At 40.5% G+C, this 20,525-nt stretch overlaps 1 protein-coding gene across 1 annotated transcript; it reads left to right on the top strand.

The window, feature by feature from the left end:
• The first annotated feature begins 6,335 nt into the window (after window positions 1–6,335).
• abhd15a (abhydrolase domain containing 15a) lies at window positions 6,336–19,892 on the top strand. The gene is made up of 3 exons (XM_080889989.1): window positions 6,336–7,235; window positions 15,478–15,830; window positions 17,680–19,892. The coding sequence occupies exons 1-3, from the start codon at window positions 6,687–6,689 to the stop codon at window positions 18,338–18,340; spliced, it is 1,563 nt and encodes a 520-aa protein (XP_080746115.1). The 5' UTR covers window positions 6,336–6,686; the 3' UTR covers window positions 18,341–19,892.
• Window positions 19,893–20,525: the final 633 nt, after the last annotated feature.

Below are 20,525 nucleotides of genomic sequence, written 5' to 3'. Positions count from 1 at the left end.
CCAAGCACCCCACATTAAGAGACGTTTGACATTTCACGAGATCATGTTGTTTCCAGCTGCGAGCTCCTGCTGATGCTTTTCCTTGTGATGATTTGATTTCCTCAAAATGGAAAGACTTTTTTTTTAACAGAAGATAACTCATAATACAGTTTGATGTGATGCTGAAACAGGATTTCATATTCTTAATGATTTTTTGACTGTTTCTGACCATGTCGCGTGGAATCTGGATTCAAAACTTCAAATCTTCTCAATAATATAAAATATCAATGAAAACGTGTAATAACATTCTTAGAAATGCTTGTTATTAACATTTTCAAAGTGAGCCTCCAACTAATGAAAAGACTCAAAGACATAAACAAATGCAGAAATCTATTTGGTGATATAAGTGATACGGCAGATATTTGTGTATTGACGTATCACCCACCATTAGGTATTCAGAGCCTTATTTAAAGTAACACTTCAGATTTGCTTTTTAAAAGTGTGCATGTAGGTTTATTGCTGGAAAACACTGGCATACTATCCTATTAATACATTATACAGTATGCGTAACAGTAGACCTGTCTCAATTTCTTAGACAAAACTAGAGCACAGGAATAGGAGTAAGGACTGTTGTGGTGACAGCCAAGACTTGCTAATCTCCGTCTAATCTATTTTCCATTAGGCATCCCTATTGAGAAGAGGGTCAAGAAGCAAACTATGAAAGCATTCAGGGCAGATCTACATAATTCTGCATATTTTACAATCATATTAAGTTGTAGCATCTTCTTCTATGAGACTCTCCAGGTCCTTTTTTTCCTCTTTTTGTTTTATTTTACCCCCAATTCTTACTCCTCCCTCTTTGACTACTGGTGCATCAACACTTTGTTTTTCCAATCTATTCCTCATCTTTCCTTTAATTTGAGAGAATGGGTATGTTTAGAGAATTAGTCTCAGATTAGCTTTCCTCTTGATGGGCTTTAAAATTAGAACAGGGCTGTGGGAGTCGGCATATTGCAGTTCACGGGGTATTCGGTTCTGCTGCCAGTATTGTGGATCAAGCTGAATTTGAAACAACACCAAATGACTGATGACAAAAACCAAAAGGCAAATGGCAGCTGTAAGCAATGAAACAGAAGGCTGTTATGAAGAAATTCATACTAACCTGTATTGGCATGTATAAGCTCAGACTTACAGTTTATTCTTTTTTTTTTTGGCAAGGGTGTGCAGGTAAAGCTTAGTGAGTTGCTTTTGTCCATACACTTAAATCTTGTCATTGCAAAATGACAAGATTTATACATGTCATGTTTAAAATTTACGTTTTAATATCAACGGAAATTTAAGTGGGACAGGAAGGCCGTCTGAGAGGAAGTGGTCATGCACTGACATGTGCAAGAGGTTAGTAAAACTACACTGTGGCTGAAAGTCACAGGCAGTGACTTTAGAAAACATTCGCAGTTACCTCATTTTTTATCTCTCTTACTCTGTGGTAGATGTGGAGAATAATGTGTGTTCTCTACATTTTATATCAAATTTAATGATGTTATCAAAGCAAATGGAGACATTTGTTTCTGTGTGTCCAACATTCTCCGGAGACTGCAACCCTTCAAAATATTCACCAGAGGAAGAGGATATGTTTGTTAGATCATGGATATAATTCAGTCAGGGAAAGGCTTACGTCACAGTCCGGGTTCAGGACGAGGACATCTACTGCATCACCACATAAGTACATGTCAGTGTTTGAAGAAGTTAAAGCCAGTGTAAACATGAGCTCTGCATATGGTTGCCATTACAGCAGCTGGGTGAGAGGTGACTGTGAGGTTTCTGCTTTCCTAAACGTCGAGGTGTGTTGGAGAAGAAAACAGGAGAACATCAACAAAACTGTGGCTCAGCCAAACGTTTCCCTGCATTATGGATGTGCGTGTGGAACTATGACAGAGTCACTGTTTGTTTTGATGTCAAAGGTTGTTGGCTTTTCCATAGTGGCACATGACAGGTTGAGGCTGGAGAGGAGGGGGTGAGGACGGTGTGAGACCAGCAGAGCAGTCTCCTCTGTATGTGCAGATGTGACAGTTGTTTGAGCTCGCAAATTACAGCTAGCCAGGCACAAAGACTTCTATATAGAGAAGGATCCCTTAGAAAGAAAGTAGAAGCACAACACTGACTTTATTTTTTTCTCTCATACCGTGCACACAATCATCTGGGTGCTGCTGCACTGTGGTGAGCGCAGACAGAGACCTGTGTTTGTGGTGGAAGAGCAACAACAGCAAGTCAGTTAGTCTTGCTAGATTGGCAACACTGCGGTGAGCTAAAGCATGATGATCACCACTGTGACTGAGCGGGATGTAAAGCATAGAAGATAAGATCTTATACATTTCCACAATTTAAAGAAATAAATCCAGATCTCAAAACTGGAAATCTGGTGATGACATCTGTCAAATTTCTGAGAATGAAACTGTACATGAGTCACCCTTTCTAAGAGACGGAAACTGCAATGTGTATAAAAGATGAGAGACGCAAAACTCGAACTTACATTAACCTTTAATTGAAACTTGGCTTCTATTACTTTCAGGCTTCTAGATAAAAACCATGGATTCAGTGATTTAAACCTTTTTTCCCTTTCAGTATTTTTAAAGAAGCTTCCAACAAAAGTTTGCCTTCTTCAAAAAGTCACAAAGTCTGTTTTCTGTTTTGCATATTTTGCACATTTAATTGTTTCAGATGATAAAACTAATTTTAACACTGGACAAAGATAGATGAGCAAGCACACAATGCAGTTTTTAAAGGATGATGTCCTTTATTACAGGAACAGAAGCTATCCAAACTACCTGCCCCCCTGAAAAAGTAATTTATTACTGTCAGAGCTGTTAAATCAATAAAATCACTGAAAAAGAACCTGTTTGACAAAGTTTAGTAGGTTAAAAGATCTCAAAAATCAACACATCATGTCAGTAATAATTGACAACTATCAGTCTAGAGAGGGTTAAAACAGTTTCTAAGGCCTCAGTGAACCACAGGGAGAGCTATTATCTACAAATGGAGAAAACAGAGAACAGCAGTGAACCTTCCCAGGAGTGGCCTGCCTAACAAAATTAATCCATGCATGCATCATCCAGAACAACATATAAAGAACTGCAGGCCACGCTTGTCTACGTTAAGGTCAGAGTTCATGATTCAACAGTAAGACGGATTGGGGGGAAATGGCATCCATGGGAGAGTTCAAGGAGAAAACCCCTGCTGACCAAAAGAACGCAAAGGCTCATCTCACATTTACCAAAGAACTGCTTGATGATCCCCAAGATCAGGTCTGTGGACTGACAAGACAAAATCGGAACTTTTTGGAAGGTTTGAGCCCCATTACATCTGCAGTGATGCTAGAGCAGCATTTCATAAAAGAAAACATCAAACCAACAGTCAAACATGGTGGTGTAGTGTGATGGTCTGGGACAGCTTTGCTGCTTCGGGACCTGGAAGACTTGCTGTATTTGATGAAATCATGAATTCTGATCTCTACCAGAAAATCCTGAAACACAATGTCCAGCCATCAGTTTGAATGAAGGTTTTGGAGTGACCTATTCAAAGTTTGGACTTAAATCCAATTGAGATGCTTTTCCATGACCTTAAACAGACCGTTCATCTTGGAAAACCCCCAATGTGGTTGAATTAAAACAATTCTGCAAAGAAGAGTAGGCCAAAATTATTCCACAGGGATGTGAAAGACTCTTCAAGGGTGACACAACTGCTGTCAGGTAGGGTTGGATGGCTATTTTACCAATAATACATAAAATCATTTTAGAAATGATTAATCAGGTTTTCTTTGTCTAATATTACAAATTTGTTTGATCACCTGAAACAGAGTGACAAATTTGCAAAAAAAGGAAAAAAAAAGGAAAAGAAATGGGATCAGAAATGTGGATATACTTTCACAGCACTGTATATGGACTTTGTTTGTCGGCCTTAGTTTCATATTCAAATTGGAACAATTCTCATATTAAAACTACCCTTAAAAAAAGTTAAAGACTAGAATTTGGTTTGATCGTGCTTTGTTTTTTTAGGTAAAAATCCATTCTTGATTCATTAAGCTGTTGCAGCAAGATATTCTAACTTTTGCATTTAGTTCTTTATGCTGATTGTGTCTCCTCTTACACAGTGTACGTAAATGTCAGCAGAATCTCAGCCAGGAGACTTCATCCAGGGTGCAAAATGCAGCCTCTGGGCTACATCTTCATATTGGCCCAGTTCTTTTCTTATTCAGTCAGCACTCCTGGGAAAACACTCATTCTTACAGACATTCTCCTAATGTTTGATGGGATCTACAATCTGTTGTCAGGTGTAAGTAGTTGCAAAGATGAGGATATTTTTCATGCAGTACAGCATTTGATGTTTGTTTTGAACATAAAAAAAGCACCACAATCTGTTTAGTCTAAACTTTGTAGTCATTTTTACTTGTAGAAGTCAGGTCGATTTCTAGTTCATTTTCCTCCTCATCTCTTCTCATCAATGCAAAATGTATTTTTGTGGTCCACGCCAGTTTGTCTCTTGGGACTGTTTGAGTCAGTGTATTGACTGAACAAAGACTGGATCTGGATTGCAACATCTTGACCTCAAGAGTTTTTCAAATTAATACCGCTTTGAAAAATGGCCTCTGTGCAAAAGTCAATCTAAAATCCAAAACACATGAAGTCCTGACCCTTTCTATCCATTACAAATTACATCAGTAAGATGGTTTATTTAACTGTGATCATTGTGAATGAGCCTCACATTTTACTTTAGTAAAGCAAGTTTATAAATACCAAATATTGGAGAACATCGCTTACAAATATTGGGTTCACATATATACAGAAAGTAATGCATAATGAGATTTGTTACTGGTTTAAAGAGAACACCTGATCTGACACTTGCAAACCCGTGCTTATTAGAGACTTCGATAGTCTGATGCACTGCACAGAGGTCAGAGTTTTCCTTGATTAGCTTTCAAAATGAACCGATTTCACCAACAAACAAAAATGATTGCTTGTCCAAGAATAGCCGTGGCTGTAATCGTTTGGCAGCAAGAAGGGTAATATATCATTTTCAGAACCAGTGGAGGAAAAAGAGTTTTCTGGGAAATGAAAACAGAACTTGAATGCAATATTTAAGGGGACTGAACACATATACACATTCTAGAGATTAAGTTAAAGAACTGAATTGAAGCTGGTCATCACCCAACTTTAGAGCATCACTGCACGCATGGATGCACACAAAGTGCAGAAAAGCAAATATTTGGTGCCTGTGAGGCGTGTTACCACAATGCTTCGGTCTCTTGTTTTTCTTTATTCTCTGCTCAATGTTTTGGTGTCGGCTATTTGTTCTTTCTGGCTAATCCAGTGGACTGATGCAGGCTTGAAACCTGCCACAAAGACACAATGCACTATCGCCTTGCCAGTTTCCGTTTGGGTGTGTTTCCTCTTGCCTGTACACATTACATCTCCACACTGTCACTGTGAGATCAGGATGAAGCACTTAGTTGTGCTTCTAGACTGAGTGTTAAAGATATATTTCACTGCAAAAACAGATGACAGCACTAAAGCTTTTCACAAAATTAATTAACAGTATTTTAGTAATAGCTTTAGATTCTACTGATAAAGATTCAAATGGGATATTCCATGGTAAATACAAATATGGGTTCACCTCGTGTCTGATTTAAAAAAATCTTTTATGCATGGTGTTCAAATGTCCCGCCCTTCACACAGTGGAGAAGAGAAACATTTGTAAATCGTTAAAGTGTTAAATTTCTTTTCATTCATTTGAATTTTGTAGTATGCTGAGTTCGGGCACCAGAGAGATGAGTGGGTACAAACTGGATCTCCCCGCAGTTAAACTGCAGAAGAGTCTGTGTGTCTAATGACAATTGTTCTTTTTTCAGCCTTTCCCACAAGTGAAAATCACAAAAACTGTGCCACCAAGCAAAACTGAAGATGAACAGAAGCCTTAACAGGGTCTCCACCAAAAGTTCACAGATCACTCTTTATTCATTTTTACCTCTCTCACACTTTCCGAGTACAAGGTCACATCTGATAATGGTCGTGCGCGGTACACAGGTCTGCCTCCACCGTGTGTGAAGAGCAAAGTGCAGTTACGGGAGGGTGTGGTTCTTTCCATGAGGCTGATGGAGACGAAGTGTACGGGTTTGTTTGTTGTTGTTTTTTTTAAAAATCGTTGTTTACAGGAAGTATTTTCATGGGAGAGTAAATAACAGCACAGATAACCACACATACCTGTTCTCCCCTATAAGGGGTTGGTCTTAATGGGACCCATCGTGGGGGGCGTTTCCAGCAGCGCGTTGCTCACGGATATTTCTCGCGCTATAGACTGTTGGGTGGAAGCGCTGGTGTCGGGAAAGTGCAGTGTGGATAAGTGAACGGAACTGTCCCTGCGTGTTTTATAGCTAGATAATCACAACTGAAGGCATTAACTAGCCTCTGTTGTGGGAGCTGGAATGACAGAAACGCTGCGTAATCGGGACCGCGCGGTTGTAATGACCGGGGACTCGTGCGCTTTGGCACCGGAGGGAGCACTAAGCTTTAACTGAGGAGTTGAGCACCAACAGACAAAAGCAGCAAGGTGCAAGACGGCTAATCTTTCTGTTAACTAATTTGCAATATGCAAATGTAGAATATAAAGTGGAAAGTGTTCGCGTTGTCGCATTTTGCTCATCCCGAACCGTGCCAATGCTGGAATGGCTTTTGGCTCTGTGCTTTGTGATCCTGGTGGTCTCAATCTGGCCAGGCTCCAAATATTTCTGTACCGAGAGCCAGCGCGATGCTTTGCTTCAGAGATTTGGAATTTTACAGCAGGTGGCGAAAGGCAAGACGGAGAAGTGCGTCTCGGAGCGAGAGGGGAGCGACGATGCCCAGTCGGCCTGCGTGGGCGCTTTGACCGGTGAGAAGCAACGCACCGTGGCGCTAATATGTAAACCTTCCGCGCTGGCAAACTACCTGCTGAAGCACTGCTGGACTTTCAGTAACTACTCACCGTGTGTCGGCTGGACATGGCGGGCCAGCGCCTTTCTCCAGAGTGTTTACGAGGCGTGCTGGCCGTACGAAAGCCCGGTCCAGTTTGTGCGAGATAACCTGCAGCTAAGTGATGACGGAGTGGTGGCCTTGGACTGGGCTGTGCCATCCTACCAGAAACGTCGCAGGACTTCGAGTCACTCCACCAGTCCGGTTCTTCTCATCATTCCAAACTCTTTTGGGAAGATCACTAGAAATGTCCTGAAGGTAACTCGTGCGTTATCGGCATGTCAATAAAAACTTAACTGAGTGTAAAGAAGTATATTGTGGAACAAAGAGGAGGCTAGTAGTTTGTATACAGCGTATTGACAACAGGAAGCCATTTGTATCTGCTTTAGAGACAGAAGCAGATACAAATGGCTGAAGTCCCCAGCAGATGAATCTCAACTTGTGTTGTGAACTTTTACAGATGCCCTGTTCCTCTTATCAGTGTTACAGCATAAACCAACGTGATGTAAATACAGCAGTCGCTTGGGAGTTCGTTCTGTCTTATTTGGGGGAGGTTTTTGCATCAAAAATACAAGTGTAGCAGTTTGAGTATTTCAAGAGCTAAATAGCTGGGCAAATGATTAAAAATAAAATAAAACCAGAAACAAATAAGGTAATTTTTAATGCACACCCTTGCACAGTGAATTGCCATCTTAATTAAAAAGAGAAGACGCCAAATAGCCATTTGAGCTTAAGCCATGGCAAGTTGAGTTGACAGGAAAGAGCAGAGCAGTGAAAAGAGCAGATGCAGTGGCTGCGCCAGTCTTTCAACTGCTCTTTCAATACACTGAGGTAATTGAGTGAGGGATTACAAAGCATCGCTTGACTTGTGAAGGCCGGGGAAGTGCAAGTGCTGCTCCACATGAACGCTTGTTGGTTCATTCACCGTTCTGGCCACCTGGTATCATGCTTCATTTCATACTGTTAGCTTTGTGTGTAAAGCACTCACAGGCTTACTGTCAGCCCTGTGTCAGAAATGACAAGTCTGCAGGAATACTGGAAAATCAAATGTGCCTGACATTAAACTAGGGCAACTCTTTAAAAAAAAGAGGAAAGGATAGAGAGTGACAATAAGGAAGAAATAAGAAGCAGCAAAGAAAACGGAGAGTGCAGCCTACAGCTTTACCACAAGGAAAAGCCTCTGAATGATGTAGAGATGAAGAGTAAGTGATCGGTGCAGCATGCATTTTTTTTTTTTTTTTTTTTTTTTTTTTTTTTACTGGCACCCATTATCAGAATACAGTATTTACAATGAACCCGGTCATTTACGCTTGGGTGGGCTGGAAACTGAGGCACCACAAGGGATGTGCACCAATTAAGATTGCTTCTGCTATTGGTGAGACTCACTATGCATAAAGCAGTCACAGTCTCTGTGTGTGGGAGGGAGAGGCAAAGATAAAAAGAGCTCAAACACAACCATGCATCTATATCTGTCACACAAGACTGAAACCAAGGAACATGTAGATTCTTTTATGGGCTTGTGGTTCCTGTCGCCTCCTCTTTAACGCATCCCATTCCAGGGATTTATGAATTTATGAATGAACCACCTCTTCATCAATTATTCATACTTTTACTCACAGTTTGTCTTAGACCTCTTTCGTCTCTCTCATTCTGGTACGGTTCATATGCATTAAACATTGTTTATCATATCTATTACTTTTTACTGCCTTTATATTCAGGTCAGAGTTTTAAATGTACTTGCATACCTCATACCCAGCTGCTGGTAGTTGCTGGTGGCTGTTTTGCCTTGGAAACAGTGGAAACTAACTCCCACCAGTCCTCATAAACCTTTCCAGTTAACAAGTTGCATCTTGCTTGCTTAAACTGTGAGACTGAAATTAAGAAATACTTTACTGTGGTTTATTTCTTGGCCTGGTGCAGCAATGGAGAAATGCACTACATGGGGGTTTAGATAATGTTTTGGTTACATGTAAACTACACTTTATCACTTACATTTTTTTAACCATTTCTTTATGTTACTGTTAAAAAAGCAGCTTTCAGCTTACGAACGTCTTGGATGGAATAGCTGCGTAGCACTTGCTCAGTAAAAGTGGGGAAATTTTTAATATCAACACTCATGATTCTGTCAGTGAGGGATGCAATAAAACCTCAACATTCCCGATTCTGGAAAAAGAGTATGTTTATCAAAAAGCTAACCAGCAGTATTAAACAAAATATGACAAGCACTGCATAAATGTGCCAAAATCCTGAGCATACTGTTCATCAAATACTTTACTGTCTTTTTCACAAGAAAAAAAAAACCTGATCATGGATCTGTTTTCCGTCTCCCCCATCAGTTTTTATAATTTATAGTGTCAGAGCAGTGAGAGAGTCCAAACCATCTCAGCCGTGACTCCCAAAGTTTGTCTCCAAACTGCTCAACCTGAGTTGTCCTTGCAAAAATCTGATTTCCATCTTTTAAAGGTGTAAGATGTGCATATGTCAAGATATGTATAAAGATGCGCACATAACCTCAATGGCTTCTTCAGTAAGTGCGCCTTGGTAATACCAGCTGGTGCCACATCGTTGCACTAGCTGCAGCCTGAACCGCTGATACAAGGGAAGATGAATCCATGCATGTTGTTTTTCTGCTGCCATAGCCCATCTGCTTCAAGTTTCAACAAGTTGTTTGTCCAGAGATGGTCTCCTGCATACCTCGGTTGTAACAAGTGGTATTTTGAGTTAGTGTTGCCTTCATATCAGGTTCAAGCCATTTCCCCTGACTTCTGGCATCACTAAGTCATTTTCACCCAGAGAACTGCTGCTCTCTGCATATTTTCTCTTTTTCAGTCCATTCTCTGTAGATCCTAGAGATGGCTGTGTGGGAAAATCCCAGTAGATCAGCAGTTTGTGAACTGCTGATCTACTTTCTCAGATCAGCGCCTCCGGCAGCACCAGCCCTGCCACATTCAAGACACTTAAGCCACCTTTCTTCCCTATTCTGCTGCTCAGTTTCAAGTTCAGCAGGTCGTTTTGATCATGTCTACGTGCTTAAATGCACTGAGCTGGTGCCAGGTGGCTGTAAAGCACTGGTGCCTAATGAAGTAACCAGTGCATGTGTAAGTGAACAATGCAGACTGCTTTATTTTATACTTAAATTTTATATACTGTACAGAACATAACAAATTGGAAAGGGTGGAAATTAAAACTTTCTGAGAACCATTCACAAAGTTCTCGATTTAATGCAACGTTACATCCACAAATCAGTTTCACGCTTTGCTTGCATTGGTTTTTGTAAAGCAACGCAGTTGCATCATAAACTCACCCATTTCTTCCAGCAACACAGGCTTTTGTTTCTCTACTGTTTGTGTGTTTTACTCCAAACAATTAATATGAAACAGCCTTTCCTTTGATTAGAGTTCATACAAATAGTTGGTCATAAAACTGCCAACCATTTAAATAAACCAGGACACCAGAAATCGTGATTAATACATAACAAATGCAACAACTTTTTTTAAATTGTAGATTTCTATTTTTGATTTAAACGTCTAAAACTAATAGCCAAAAGTGAATGGCGGTATAAACGGCAACATGGTAATATATTGCAGCAAAAATTTGTGTTGACGTTCTGTACATGTGACTGCTGAATAGTATTATAGCAAAGTGTTAACCAGCGGACACATTGTTGTTGCCTCTGAAGGGCTTTTGATCAAGTAGCATTCCTAATTGAATGTGAGCACCGCTGACCTTTAGAAGCCTTCTGGTATTAATGTCTTTGTCGCTGTGTGAGGACAAGGGGTGTTGCGCAGTGTGTGCAGCCCTGGGTGGAGGAATTTGTCACGGAGCTGACAGTTTATCAGCACCAGCCAAAAAGTGCTGGAGTGGCTGTTGCAGTACAATTAAACTTAAATCTCTAACAAAACCAACTGCATAGTGTTAGTATAATATATCCCCACAAACTAGAACATGTACATTTGATCTGACATGTGCTTTGCAGCGACTTTAAAATCACAGAATCTTTCGTGATCAAGTACCAAATGGTAATGCTGAGGCTAAAAACGTCAAGTCCTTTTGAGGTTTAATGATAAAGCTTTTTTTATCATTATTGTGGGTAAACTGCACCGTCTGATGTTTGTTTACACTGTGCGACTGGAAAATACCTTAGTAGGCGGGCAGTTCTCCTAATTTAATCACAGCTGGAGCGCTCATTGTTTGTCACAGCTCTAATATGCTGCTGAAACCGTAAGATCGCTCTGCGTTTCTCTGCATCACCAGGAATTTAACTGAACCCAGAAGTGATTTATATTCATATGTGAATAGTCCTTTCTCCTGTGTGCTCCTCTCAAATCCTGATGATTTGAGGAAGAGGCTAATGAATGAGCAAATGAGTGATGTTCTGGTATAAGAACTCAGCGCAGCACTGACCTAGTAATGTGTCTGGCACAGTAAATCCTCTTTTCATATAGACAACGAAGAAGTGGCAAAACTGCTACTGCAGTCTTTCTCAGCTGGTAAATATTTAATGCTCTTCCCACAGCCCGTTGGGATTCCTGCAGATTTAAAGTGAAAGGTCATTTAAAATCCAGCCATTTATTTGCACAAAATGTACAATAATCTCACCGTCGTCCCGAGTCACAAGCCTCTGTGTGTCTGTGCACTCTCCTTCTCTTGTGCTGAGATAAAGGATTAGAAGCACTGCAGATTTAGAGGGAAGACAAATCTTCTCCCTGTGCTTCCAGACAACATAATGGGTCATTTGGTCTAATGGTAATATTTAGAGACTAGACTGCAGCAGTTTCTCATTTTCAGTCCCTCTCTGCATGGAGAGCTTTTCACAGTAATTTAGAAAATCACTCGTCATTTGTGATCTGCTCTGAATCAAAACCTTCCCAGAGTTAAATCACAGTCATTTTTTTTTCCAGGGTAATAAATGAAGACGAAGAGGTTCACTATTTTTTGATGTTGTCTGTTTGTCATGTGAAAAGGAAAGTTAGAGAACTAAGAATAACCCGTGATTCAGTAAGTTGTAGACCAACCTGTAGCAGCAATAACTCAAATTATGTTTGTGTAAAAATTGGCGTGTAAAAATATAATCATGAGCAAATAATATTATTGCACAGGGGCAGCTATTTAATGCGGTATGCACAATTAAATTCCTTGCACATAAATTCAACAACCTGCATGTGTAGATCTCAGCAGCCAAAAAAAAACTCATCATGCACGTGAGAGTGTCTGTTTGGTGAGCATTGCAGCAGGTTAATGGGGAAATTATGTTTGCATGTCTGCCTGTTTGCAGTCCTTTTGCATGCTCAGACAGTCCATCTACCTGCAAAGAGCGTCTGTTGTCAGACGGGGACTATGTCATAAATATGTCATACAGTCCATCTGTGGGCTCCTGCTGGTGATGTTGTTGGTCTGTCAGCAAGCTGCAGAGAAGAGAGAAGTTCTAACATACAAATAGGGATGGGAATTGATCAAATTTAGCAATTCTTGTTCCATTTTTAAATCTCGTTTCGATTTGATTCCTTATCAATTCTCATTGGCTCAGCTTTGAGAGTCTATCAAAAACATGACATTTGTCTAGAATAAATTACGTTATGTGGTCAAATCTTAGTGTGTGTTGCAGGTATTTTCCCTCTATATTATGTCCAATGTTAATCAAAGAAAATAATGTAATCTTACACAGAACACTTTTCTTTATAGTACAATATGTTTTCTCCGTAAAATGACCTGAAAAACGCTGCCTCATAGTTAACAATACCCGGTTACAACAACCAAACACTAGTTAACAATATCAACTTATAGGGTAAAGTTCCACACACCAATTTCACTCAGCTTTAACATCACTCTGGGTTCTTAGCTAGTTTAGCGTTAGCATGCTGTCTGTGCAGGTGCTTGCAAATGCAGATGTTTGCGCTTTACATCGGCAACATTGTTGCAAAATCTGCAACATTTTTTTTCAATAAAAATAAAAGTAATGTCCATATCCACGCTGTAGACTGTCACTATTTTCATCCTCCCTTCACAAACTAAAATCAGCTGATTGTTGCACAAGTGCAATTGGAACTGATAAGCGGATCCAACTGCCAAGAAGAGCAGCAATTGAAAGGAAGTGAGCTACTGAGTTTATTGAGTTTATTCCCATCTCTACATTCAAAATGCTGAAATGAAATGCTGTGTTAAAAACAATTAAGTGTCCACTGCAGCCACTGTCTGTGTTTTTTATGGTGTTTTTCTTTTTTTAAAAGCCTTGATTAGGTTTTCTTCATGCTTCTTCCATTCCTAGTCAACTCCACTGTCACAGCCTTCCCTGTTCATAAAGCTTATAATGGTGGACAGCATCGCCGTCATATTGAGCAGAATGCATTTGGGATTTTGGAGGACTGCACAGAGGCACATTTGCTTTGGTTGAAAACCTCTTTGTGGGCCCTAGATGGGCAAATACCTGTGCAAACTGATGCAATCATGGTACCATAAATAAAGAAATAAAGTGTTATTGCTCTCACAAGCAACTGTGCTCTCAAAGCTGAATTCTGCTTTCTCTGATCAGTCTAAATTTTGACAGTTTGGAGGGCAGAGTCCAACGGAAGCATTAAAGTCCATCCATTGATGTCAGTATTTCCGTCATTACGCCGCAAAAAAATAACTATTGGCAGTTAATTCAGCAAAGTTTATTTGTTAAATTGTGAACAGATATGGTATTAAAGAGCAATTATGTTGCTGTCATAGTGTCATTTCGTTTGAGGGTATAATCTGAATGTCTCAGTCACAAAGGTTGTGGAATTACTCGTTTGAAATCACTATGAGAAGTCTGATTAGAGCGAGCACTGCCTGCAAGAGCGTGAATCTGCTGTAGCACTTGTCAAGTGGATACTCTTGTAATGGATTCTCTGTGTAGTTGGTTGCTGAGTTCTACCTGTGTATGTTATTGAATTTACATGTGAGGAATTTAATTCAGAATCAGAGAGACTTTATTAATCCAGAGGGAAATTGGGTTGTCATAGCAGCAAATATACAACAAACATCAAGCACTTATATAAAATGAGGGTAGAAACAGAGATAATGATAGATAAATATTAAGATGAATAGATAAATATAGAGATATAGGTATAAATATAAAAAGACAAGTGCGCATGTAAATATATCTTGTGGTGTACAAGAGTGACAGGATGCATTGAGGCGTGATTAATTCTGTTCCACACGTGTGGACCTGACCCAAGTCGATGAATTGAAGAGTGTGATAGCAGCAGAAAGGAATGACCTCCTTTAATGTTCTTTCAGATAGTTCAAGGAAGCTGTTGCTGAAACTGTTCTTCAGCTTGTCCCAAGTGTGGGAGTCATTGTCCATGATTGCCCGCAGTCTTGTCAGCATTCTGTCACTGATCACCTCCTCCATGGTGGCGAGCTTCATGCCAAGAACAGACTCTGCCGATGAGTTTGTTCAGTCTGTTTGCGTCCTTTGCTTCGATGCCTGCACGCCACAGCAAAGAAGATGGTGCTCACAACAACAGACTGATAAAACATGTAGAGCAGCCTGTTGCATACATTGAATGATCTGAGCCTTCGTAGAAGTCAGTGTTAGCTGAGCACTCCAGCTCGTGATCCAGTTGAACTCCCAGATCCTTATAGGATTGCATAAGCAGCATTGTGCCTGTGCTTGTGAGGTGAAATACTTTGCTCATAATTATATTTTACCACAAATATAATTCCATGTTTAAGCTCCCGCCACAGCTTCATGAACCAGTTTGGGCCAAGTTTTAGCTGTTGCACAGATGTCCTCACATCTGAATCTAGAATACAACTTCAGATGAGAGGAGTTCATGGTTGACTCTGTGAGTTCAAGGTGCCCAGGTCCTGTGGCTTCAAAACAAGCCCATATCATCACACCTCCACCACTATGCTTGACAGTTGGTATGAGGTGTGTGTGCTGATAGGCTGTGGTTGCTTTTCTCCAAACATGGTGCTGTAGTTCTTGTTTTAAAACTGGAGAAGCCTTTTAGATGAGAGGTGAAAACTTTTTAAAATAACCTTGGAGAAGTCCAGTTACCTTCTTTTCAAAGTCTTAAGACTACCATGTCCTGGATGACGGAGAACCTACAGATGCATAACCCATTCTTCCGCTGTCTTTTTCTAATTGTACTGTCATTTACTTTATATTTAATATGCTAACTTAAGCCTGTATAGTCTGTAGCTGTTTTAAGTGTATCTGAGCATTGATGTGTGCTGTTGGGAGCTGATAGTTAAACCTATGCTGTAAGACAGTCGTGTGCACTTTAAGCAAAGTTAGACACTTAATTAATGGACACTTAATAAGCAAAGCTTTCTTAGTTTTACCATGTTCTGATTTCCTACAGTAATAGTTTTTTTTTTCCATACAATAAAAGTAATGTTATTCATGTTTGTGTGTTACAGCTGTGAAGATGCTGTGTTCTAAAAAAGTTTTCTACTCGTGTGTGTGTGTGTGTGTGTGTGTGTATAAATAAATAAATAATCAATCAATCTGCTTTGTTTCTTTCAACAGTTGTGTGAAATGGCACTGTCCCATGGCTACCTTCCCGTGGTATTCAATCGCCGCAACCACAACAGCTGCCCACTTACAACCGTGAAACTGCAGCAGTTTGGTGATCCTGCAGATCTACGAGAGGCTGTGCGCTACATTCGCTACCGGCAGCCTGCGGGTAGACTGTATGCAGTGAGCGAGAGCTCAGGGTCGGGCCTTCTGCTGTCCTACCTGGGGGAGTGTGGATCTTCAAGCTACGTGACGGCGGCTGTCTGCCTGTCTCCTGTGTTCCGCTGCCAGAGCTGGTTTGAGAGTGGGCTGTGCTGGCCTCTGCAGGGGGCGTTGGTGCTGTACCAGAAAATATGTCTCAGCAGGTACAGAGAGGGGGGGGGGGGGGGATAAGAACCAGTTATCCATAGTTTTTACATGATGTCAAAACTACTGGGACATGCCCACCTCATGGGCAAAAGTAGTCCTTTGCACTCCAGCCATTATTTGAATGTCTTCAAATTGAACTTAGCCGAAATATCAGATAGTTGCTGTGCTATCAGATGCATACATCAATGTTTATTTACAGCTGCCAGAAGGGCCAGCGACACACGCTGTTAGTGGCAGCTCATAGAAATGTTTCCTACCTGACACTGGAAAATAATCAGTCAGCTTTACTGTCATGACATGACATTAATGTGAAAAATTTATACTACCAGAACTTTTCTGGCCCTACACTGTAAATGTTCAAGTTGACAAATTGTAAGATTTACATGTAGCTTTGTTTAAGCTTGCTATGTATTACTTACCTTTGCTTTAATGATGAACAATTTCTAGTTCTTCACCTCCCAGACGGTGACATTATTTACCCATTCAGATCAAAATACATGTACCTGTCTATACTTTACGCCAGGATGACATCTTTCATCCTGGCACCGAACTGCAGGTCTAGGAGAGATATTGTCACTTTCAGGGACTTAAATAAAGCTGCCGGGTCAGAATATGGATCACAAGAGATCCAAGTAGTCACCAGACTCAAGACTGGTGAAAAAAGCAACACTTTTGGCCTGCAGTACTGTCCACTATGAGCCAGATGGAGTAATGTTGTGACCACGAGAGCAGTGAGTCTGTCACATGACTGAAAAAAACTGTGTATTGACAGACTGATAGTAAAACAGTGGCCTTAACTCCACAATATTACCACTTGGGTTTTATTTTTATAGCTTTGGCTACATTTTGTATTGTATGATGATTTATGCATATCCATATCGCAACAGCGAGTCAAAAAAAGGCAGATGATTAAATAAGTAAAATCCTCCATAATGTAAGAAGCTCGTCTAATTATTTGACTGCTAATTTGTCTTGTCCATTCTGACTTATTCTTGGGGTTTATTGCTGCATCCCCAGAACAACAGAAGACGAGACAAAGTGTGTATTTGTCCAAATACACGGTAACATTTCAGGAATTCAGTGCTGGAACAGTTTTATTCAGCTTAAATTGTCAAAGTGCAGCCATGTAAGGATAAGGGCATTGTGTCACAAGGTAATTAATTTGAGCTGCTTGCATGCTGTGGCTGAAATTAACATAGCATGAGCTTGTGCTATGTTTGGGTTTGTGACACAGGATGTACAAATTTGACCTATACTAATGAGTAAAATATGCATTGTACACTCAAAGTCATGAGGCCATGTGATCATGTGGCATACACAAAGCACAACACCAAAATAAAAGAATTCTATAAATACAACTGTATGAAAATTTAAGTTTTCTTTTAATGATATTTGGTAGCTTGCAAAGGGAAGAAAAAAAGGAGCTCAATAAGGCTCCGGTTCGAAGTACAACTTAAAATTATGTCCTTTAAGACGGAAAATTGCAATGTTTTTGTGGGCCGAAAGGGAGAAGGAGACTTGTGTGACAAACAGACAAATAAGTACTCACAAACCTTCAATTGGAGAGGCACATACAATTTAGGAAACAGTCATGTCACTGTAGCAACAAATAGCTCGCTCAGTGTTGAGTCATTGATTCTGAGAGACATCGTGACCATGGCAAAGTTTCTCAAATCAAGGCCAATGAGGAGTATGAGACCCATGCAGCTCTTCAGAATTGATTTACTGTTTTTTCATTTGTCTTTGTAACCATCCCTGTGTGTGTGTGTGTGTGTGTGTGTGTGTGTGTGTGTGTGTGTGTGTGTGTGTGTGTGTGTGTGTGTGTGTGTGCGCTTGTAATGATAGATACAGGACCGTGCTGGCTGAGACCCTGCAGACAGACACTCTGTTCTCCAGCCATTCTTTGCGTGGCCTGGAGGAAGCACTGTTTTGTCAGCCTGGATATCCTGACTCTACACCTGCAGCACCAACAGGAAACGGCTGTAGCAGCAATACATCAATTACCTGGGATGCTTACTGGGAACACAATGAACCCTTAAGAGATGTGGATGAAGTGGCCATTCCTGTTTTGAGCGTGTGTGCTAAGGATGACCCTATCCGTGGAGATGCCCAGTCCACAGTCCCCTTGGAACTTTTTGAAACAAATCCACATTTTTTTCTCCTCCTAACTGACCGTGGAGGTCACTGCGGTTTCTCCACCCAATCTGAAGGGAATGATGCTGGTGCTGTGGGTGCAGTGGGCTCCGTGGCTGCATCAAACAGAGGGATGGAGAGTCACGGGATCAACTGGAGCCACAGAGCTTCACTGGAATTCTTTAGGGCCACCACGGACTTCTTCAATGCAGAGGAGAGAGCGAAGCAGCTTGCTTCAAGGAGGAGGGGCCTGGGAGGAGCTGCAGGAGGAAGATTTTTTCGCCACCGCAGTGTCAGTACATGTAAAAGAGTGCCAGCTTGTTCTCATAATATCCATGCTATTTACAGCTGGCAGAGATCCTACACACGATGAGGAAGCTTTATGGAGATTAAAGGTACCCTGTGGAGTTTCTGTGTAATCACATTCAGCTATTCCATTTTAGTAAACCAAAAAGGGAGAAAGTTTTAACTTTTACATTCAGATACACTTTAGTCCTCAACAGAGCTGACTTTTCTGCTGGCTCCTTTGACTCGTCTTGCCTCCCATTGTTCATGCGTTGTTGTATTATACATGATGCTCGATGCACATGTAGATGAGTGGAATGGTGTAACGCCATATGTGTGTACATGTGCATTGTTGTGTATGTATGTGAACTCATAGCACTGCTAAAACTAAAAAAAAAAAAAAAAAACACCACAGGGCACGAGTGACGTCTGACTTTAATGCTTCTAATGTTTTTTTTCCGATTTGGGATGTGAGGGGCCAAATTGTTCTCTGGATGTGTGGCACTCACTTGAAAGTGTTATGACAACCAAACTTTGAAAAGTGCTGGGATTGTGAAGCACTGAGTCGGTGTGTGTGTGTGTGTGCGCGCGCGCACATGCGCGTGTGCGTGCATTGTTTTCACACTGCTAAGTCGGGGCACAAACCATTAGGATAGAAAAATGACAGACCACAAGATTGCAAGCAGTTGTTATGTTCAAAAGTGACACTAAAAAAAAATCGACAAATTATGAGTGTCTCTATATTTTTCTACAGACAGATTTAGGTCCTCTGTAACGTCAGCTGTTGCAGGAATTTCTCAGTTATATTAACAAGCTCACTATATGTTTACAGGGTCCAAGTCATCTGCTGCACATTTTCCCCCATTTGCTACATTTGTAGCCACATTTGCTTTGACTTTTGAAACCTTACTGTGTATTGTATTTTGTTGGTTTTACTGCAAGTATATCTATTGAGGACTAAGACTTATGCCTAAGTGAATCAGAGTTTCAGACTAATTGGAGCTGAATGTTAAAGGAGTTTAATTAGTTAATCGACTGTTTTTTCTATGTGTTACAGAGAGTTAAGTGAGTATGTTCTCCTCTGTGTCAGAAAATATCCTGTGATGAACAGAATAGGTGAACACCTGTGAGACTTTTAACCAGTCAGCTTTTATAGGTCTGTGTCATGCGAATGGAAGCACTTTGTAAGTTTTCATTTCGTATCCTTTGACTTCCTGCTCCGAGGCTTTTTCCTGAGCTGCTTGGGATCCGCAGGTGGCTGTTGTTTTACTCTGAGTAGGAGAATTTTGGGTTCATACTTCTACAATAAACAATAAATAAATAAAACTCAGTATTTCTGTTTCCTATTAATTAAGGAAAAGCCAAGGTGCATTATAACAGTGAGTATACAGTAAATCAGGACATTAAGTACCACAGTGCACAAATGATTGTTGTCTTGTGTTTATTGAACAGGCTGTGCCCACGTTTGATGTGTTATATTATGTGACAAGATGAAATTAAAAGTATACTGAGTGAACCAAGACGCGCTGCTGGGTCTGAATTTAATAACCATGCATCCTTCTACTACCGTTAAACAGATTCCTCTTTAATAACGATATGTTGCATGATATTATGTCTTGTTCCATGTTGCAGATCTCATTAAAGCTAACCTGTGGTCTTGTCAACCCCTTATTTTATTTATTTATTTTTTTTAAATCAGTGCTCACAGACATTATCTATTATGGTAAAGTACCCACGGCCTTTCTGTGTGTGCATGTGTGTTACAATCACTGTAGCATTTGTCCTTTCATTGAGCCTTATCCACTCAGACAGCTGGAACCCAGCAGTGTACACACTGAAAGACACAAAATGTGTGCTGGCAGACACATTGTCAACATACAGCCCTGCGGTCAGAAAAGCACACAAATAGAAATAGAAATACAGAGACCTAGAGGAAAACAAACAAGCTGTCAGATATATATTGTTCATATCAATGCACATTATCTGCAGGAAGATTTTCATACTAATCATCCATCCATTTTCTTCCACATATCTAATTCAGGGTGTATAAAAGGCCCCAAAGTTCATAGAATAGTTTTATTGGTGTTTATAAGTTTATATAAGTTCATTTAAGGACGCGACTAAGCTGTTCAAGTATCAAGTGTTGGTTGATCACCTGCACCTAGAGGAGGCCAGATTAATAGCCGATGCTTACCTCAACTCTACCACACCCTTCACTGATACTATGGAGGCCTTCAATAATAAATTGACAATGACAACCTGACATCAGGCGT

This window comes from Rhamphochromis sp. 'chilingali', assembly GCF_963969265.1.
Source record: "Rhamphochromis sp. 'chilingali' genome assembly, chromosome: 8".
Lineage (NCBI taxonomy): Eukaryota > Metazoa > Chordata > Actinopteri > Cichliformes > Cichlidae > Rhamphochromis > Rhamphochromis sp. 'chilingali'.
The sequence above is the reverse complement of the archived record's forward strand: the minus strand, read 5'-3'. Positions and strand labels throughout refer to the sequence as shown.